This window comes from Salvelinus fontinalis, chromosome 22 (assembly GCF_029448725.1).
Source record: "Salvelinus fontinalis isolate EN_2023a chromosome 22, ASM2944872v1, whole genome shotgun sequence".
Lineage (NCBI taxonomy): Eukaryota > Metazoa > Chordata > Actinopteri > Salmoniformes > Salmonidae > Salvelinus > Salvelinus fontinalis.
The window spans coordinates 4,892,721-4,898,720 of record NC_074686.1 but is presented as its reverse complement, the minus strand read 5'-3'; the positions used below and the strand labels follow the sequence as shown (position 1 = coordinate 4,898,720).

General features: G+C 41.8%; 1 protein-coding gene across 4 annotated transcripts in view; it reads left to right on the top strand.

Moving 5' to 3' along the window:
• Positions 1-3,686: 3,686 nt before the first annotated feature.
• LOC129819596 (protein argonaute-3-like) overlaps positions 3,687-6,000 on the top strand; it is a 46,086-nt gene continuing 43,772 nt past the window's right edge. For 3 of the 4 annotated variants that reach the window (XM_055875982.1, XM_055875983.1, XM_055875981.1), the window contains exon 1: positions 3,689-4,268. In XM_055875982.1, the coding sequence (XP_055731957.1) occupies positions 4,250-4,268 (19 nt within the window). In that variant the 5' untranslated portion in view covers positions 3,689-4,249. Of the gene's footprint in view, positions 4,269-6,000 lie in introns of all 4 variants that reach the window. The other variant, XM_055875984.1, reaches the window with a different exon arrangement.

Sequence of the window (6,000 nt, the reverse complement as noted above, 5' to 3'; positions counted from 1 at the left end):
TCATTTGTCACTGTGTTAGACTAAGCGGAGGTGATTTGATGATGTGGAAGTTTAAATAAATGGTGCTGGAATAGTGTAAGCACCTCATGTTATCTTTGTGACTTGTGGTAACTCTGTGTTCTAAATCAATAGTTGTTTAGCGGTCAGAACATGTAGGAAGCATTAACCTGCTTGACCATGCTGTAGGTCATGTAACTGTCTGTTACTGTACATGCAATATGCTTTGTGGACAGAGGTTGCTATACGGCTTTGTGATAAAACAAAGGTGTGGTTGAATCTATTCTGCCACTGTGACTTTTTATTGTCTCTGACTTTAGGCCTATATATCACGGTCGCAAGGCATATGAATTAACAGGTTACAGAACAAACAACAAAATTATCACAACACAGGTTGTAATATGGAACTTATTGGTAGATGGGTAAAAATGTGAAAAGCAGACATTGAATATCCCTTTGAGCATTAATTACACTTTGGATGGTGTATCAATACACCCAGCCACTACAAAGATACCGGTGCCCTTGCAAGAGAGGAAGGAAACCCCTCAGGAATTTCACCATGTGGCCAATGGTGACTTTAAAACAGTTACAGAGTGTAATGGTTGTGACAGGATCAAATTGAGCATGGATCATCAACATTGTAGTTACTCCACAATACTAACTTAAATGACAGAGTGAAAAGAAGGAAGCTTGTACAGTCTAAAAATATTCCAAAACATGCATCCTGTTTGCAATAAGGAACTAAAGTAAAACTGCAAAAAATGTAACAAGAATTAAATTTATGTCCTGAATACAAAGCATTATGTTTGGGGCAAATCCAACAAAACCCATCACTCTTCATATTTTCAAGCAGACTGGTGGCTGCTTGATGCTATGGCTATGCTTGTCATCGGCAATGTTACGCCCTGGCCATAGAGAGGTTTTTATTATATATTTTGGTTAGGCCAGGGTGTGACTAGGGTTAGGTATGTCTAGGGGTTTTTGTATGTCTATGTTGGCCTGATATGGTTCCCAATCAGACTCAGCTGTTTATCTTTGTCTCTGATTGGGGATCATATTTAGGTAGCCATTTGCCTCATTTGTGTGGTGGGATCTTGTCTATGTATAGTTGCCTGAGTGCACATCAGTAGCTTCACGTTATGTTTGATTGTTTGTTAGGTGAGTTTCAGTTTATTAAAATGATGTGGAACTCTACTCACGCTGCGCCTTGGTCTCATCATTATGACAATCGTGACAGAAGATCCCACCACACACGGACCAAGCAGCGTGTTCAAGAGGAGCAGGGATCCTGGGCCCGGGAGAAAAGAGAGTGGAGAACATCCTGGACCTGGGAGGAGGTAATGGCAGGGGACAAGACCCTGCCATGGAAGCAGGCGGAGGCCCCGAAAGAGGAACGGCGACGATACGAGGGGACCATCCTCCCGGTCAATCTATGTCATGGAAAGAGCAGGTGTGCTTTGTGTACTTAGTGTATATAAAATGTGATACATAACTTCATGGGCGTCACAAAATCATATACTAAAATATGAAAATACTGCTTGTCATGTCTCAAAATCAATATCTACCTAGCCTCTATATTGTTTTATGTCCTCTGGATTCAAGAAAAAAAAAAAGAGTTTAATGGTGAGCCTGTCAGTTTGCCTTAATTCTCGCACAGCATCCAGCTTAGCTGACGCAATGCCATTTTCCAGATTTTTTTTTTTTAGCACTTTTTTTCTCTGGCCTACATTGATTTAGTCACCCTAATCTTGACCATTCGACAAGGGTAAAAACTCTAATAACTTTTGAACGGATTATGGTAGAGACATGAGGTTTGGACCATTGATTTTCTTGGAGTGGTATCTTCTCAACTGTATTCTTTGATTTGACACCCTATGAAAAATAAACAAATAAATCACATATTGTATAGAAATACTTTAAATTATTCTTTGTATGATCATTTGTATAAAATATATTGATAACTGTGCACATTTTCTCACCCTAATTATTCATTAACAAAGTGTACAGGATAAGTGTATAGGATAGGACTAAGTCTTTTACGCTACTGCTACTCTCTGTTCATCATATATGCATAGTCCCTTTAACCATATCTACATGTACATACTACCTCAATCAGCCTGACTAACCGGTGTCTGTATGTAGCCTCGCTACTGTATATAGCCTGTCTTTTTACTGTTGTTTTATTTCTTTACCTACCTATTGTTCACCTAATACCTTTTTTTGCACTATTGGTTAGAGCCTGTAAGTAAGCATTTCACTGCTGTTGTATTCGGAGCACGTGACAAATAAACTTTGATTTGACTCATATTCTGAAGGACTCCAAAAATGTGGGACCCTAGTGGAGTTTGGAGAACTTACAGTTTGGCTGAGGAGTGCGACGTTTCAGTAAGGTAAAATGGCAGAAGTTCGAATCAATTTAGCGTGTCGAGCAAAGTTGATGAAGATGAAAGTCCTGAATGGACAACAGTAGGGTCGAAAACTGGAACAAAGGAAATTGTCTGAAATTGGAGTGGAAGATAAGTCTGTGAATGATAACAAATCGCTTCTTGTTGAGATGCGCTTGTTGAGTAAGGATGCCATATGTGGGGAAACCCGTTTGAGGTGTGAATGCGCTGGGAAAAGTGGAGTCTGTCTGAGTGACCAGGAGTGGTCTTATTTTGATTGAATGTATTCCTCAAAAACAGGAAGAGTGCAGTAGGCCTCAAAGGAATCCAGACAACAGAAGTTTCCTGCTTTGAACTTTGGAGTAGAGCACCCATCAAAAGAGTCACCTCAGGGGTGACAACAGATGTTCAGGCAGAGATTTCCTGGTGTGGTTGGTGCCAGGCGTCTGACCCGCTGGGTGAATGGCGAAAAGAAAGTCAGTCGGCCCTGTTCTTTTAAAAAAAAGAGCACCTACCTATGCATGTGAAGCTCAGTTATGTAAGATGTAAGAGCTTTTGTCCCCAAACCACTGCAGTGTAAGAACTGTAAAAGGATTTGGCCATGTTTCAAGTGGGTGCAGACAGATTATACTGAAGAACGGTGTATAGAAGGACAACGGTGTTGCAATTGTGGTGGGGATTGGAGGTGGCAAAAGAGCGACCAATCGAATCTCTTATGCGGAGGCGATTCAATTCATTGAGAAAACAAGTGATGCTAGTGAAGATATGGTAGTGGATGCACCACAGCCTGTAGTAAATGTTTGCTGCCAGTCAAAAGATACCCAGTGTGTTAAAAAAGTGGATTTTGTGGCGTTCATTGCCACAGTTATAAACTGTACGGCTCAAGTCTCAAAGAAGTCAAAGAAACTGGACATTATTGTGGCTGCGGCAGAAAAGACTTGCAGAGGGTACATGCGCCAGAAGACGACACACATTCCCAGGCTCCCCTTGAGCCTTTGTAAGGGATCCGATTTTTTTATTTAAAAAACATTTTTACCCTCTTTTTCTCACCAATTTCGTGATATCCAATCACGATCTAATTACAATCTCGTCTCATCGCTGCAACGGGCTCAGGAGAGGCGAAGGTCGAGTCATGGGTCCGCCGAAACATGACAAGCCAAAGATTGTTTGATTTAGTTTATTTTTTGTAGTTTGGTTGTTTTTTTGTTATTGGTAGTTTGGCCGTTTTGAGGAATCCTGTTTCCATCCCGCACAGTAGGTGGCGGGATGTACATTAAATTGTGCAATCGCCAATATACCACAGAAGAAGACGATATCCGTGACCCGGAAAGTACTTAGTTAATCTTGCCCGCTTCACAGCGGTAGTACAGAGAACGCACTGGGGAGTGAAACACCAATTTGCCGGCAGAAGAACACCAAAAGGTTCACTTATATGGTCTGAAAAAACAAACATGATGTTGATATTATCCTGGCAACTAATGACAAGGCGAAACCCTAAACGATCGAGATATAGCCTTAAAACCGTTCAGGAATAGGAGCAGTGGAGTATCCGAGGCTCTGAAATATTTTCTGGGACTTGAGTCTTTGAAAATATATATATATATTGTCACCTGAGAAGAATTAGTGCTTTAACGAAAGGAAGGGGACACGTCGTTCAATTTGTGCCGGTTGACAACGGGGGCAATTTGGGAGGATCTCGGGTTAAGCGGACACCACAGCGGCCCTTGTCCAAATCAGCGAGAGAAGCCGGGGTGTCGGCTTGATAGAGTGGTCGGGTGGAACGTCTCCAACGCTGAGGTAATAGCGTCAGACGAACAGGAGCTGCGTTGAGATTTGACCATTGGGACCCGGGGACAGAGACCTCATGAATGGAAATCGGAACTTCAGGTATATTCATACACCTGTCTGTCAAACCCCTTATTCTTATTAAATTGTTGAAGTTTGGTGTTGAAGTTTTGTAGGCTGACTATCAGTTGCTATCCTTAAAGGATAGCATACAGTCAAAACCAAAAGCCTAGTAGGCCTACCAATCAGATAATGCATGAAAATAAACACATTCAGGCCTTTCACTCTACTCTCTGGGTTAGAAAACGAATTTGGGTGACCAGACATACCATTTGTAAGATGATTTGCCGGATCAGCGTCTCGTCGGCAGCAACAAAAAAGTACTTCCGGGTCACAGAATTTGGGAACATTTCTAAATAAAAGTCCCCCACGTAATAGTAGAAACGTGTAAATAACCTGTATTTATTCATGATAGGACAAATAATTGACCAAACATTAACAATGATTCATATGTGTTCATATTTAAGAAATCATTTGCATTCAATTTGGGTTTAAAAAGAACATGATTGAAGGTCAAATAAATCCCCTCAATGCGAATCACTGTATATGGAATACACATTGGCTTATAGAGCAAAAACTATTCTGGGTGCCGTAGTAAAAGTGTTATAGGGAATACTCAGTAGGGTCTGTAGATTGTATATATGGTGTCATTTCAAGGGATATGAATAATACGGAGTGTTGCTGGCCCTTTACTCCACCCGTTATATTGGCGGCCACAATGCAAATCACTATATAGAGCAAAACATATTCAGGGTGCCGCCGTAAAAGTAGAATGTATATGTTGGTGTCATTTCATCGGGCTCTGAGTGTTGCTGGCCTGTTACTGTGGTCAAATAGCTTACAAATGGTCTGCCTGGACATTATACGGTACAAATATAGCACTGTACAGGAAACGTAGGGTAATAAATACTTAGAAGGATCTGTAGAATGTGTATATATGGTGTTATTTCATGGGGGACGGAGGTCTATATGCCCAGCAACACTTTCTACTCCACCCACTCAAATGGTCCCAATGCAATACACTGTAGGCCTATACATGTACATATTGGAGAAACTATTCAATGTTCAGAGGTAAAACTGTGGTTGGGAGTAGGCCTGTTGCGGTGACCGTATTACCGCCACACCGGCGGTCACTAGTCATGATGGCAGTCAAATTCCATGTGACCGTTTAGTCATGGTAATTAGGTTTCTCCAAGCTCTGATGCTGCTGATGGTCATTAGTAGCCTACCAAACTTGCTAACTGCCTGGTACTCAGCACTCTATTATCACTCTGACATCAATGCAGATGCATCCTCCATTCGCTATTTAAGGGCATAGATGACATGTACTTTTTTCCCGCTGCCCCTGTTTTGAGACCGGTGCATGAAAAGTAAATGTGGACAGTTCTTCCAATATCTTCAATATGCACCTCGGAATTTAATAACAACGTGCACAGTTGCGTCCCTGATGTGTCAGTCTTCACTTGTAGCCTGTGAGAAAGACCCGATCACGTTATGGAGAGCCATGTGAGTGAGAGACGCTTCGAATTGCGCAGCACTCAGAGAGAAGGGCACAACGCAGCAGTCCGGGGCTAGGGCACAACGACTATTGGCCGCAAAGGCATGGATTTTTTAGGGTGCGTCATGGCCACGAAGGGATGCCGCCGTGAAATTCGAGGCATTATCAAGTGCTTGTCAAATTGTATAAACAAAAGTATATGGACACCCCTTCAAATTAGTGGATTTGGCTATTTCAGCCACACTAATTGCTGACAGGTGTATAAATTCCAGCATA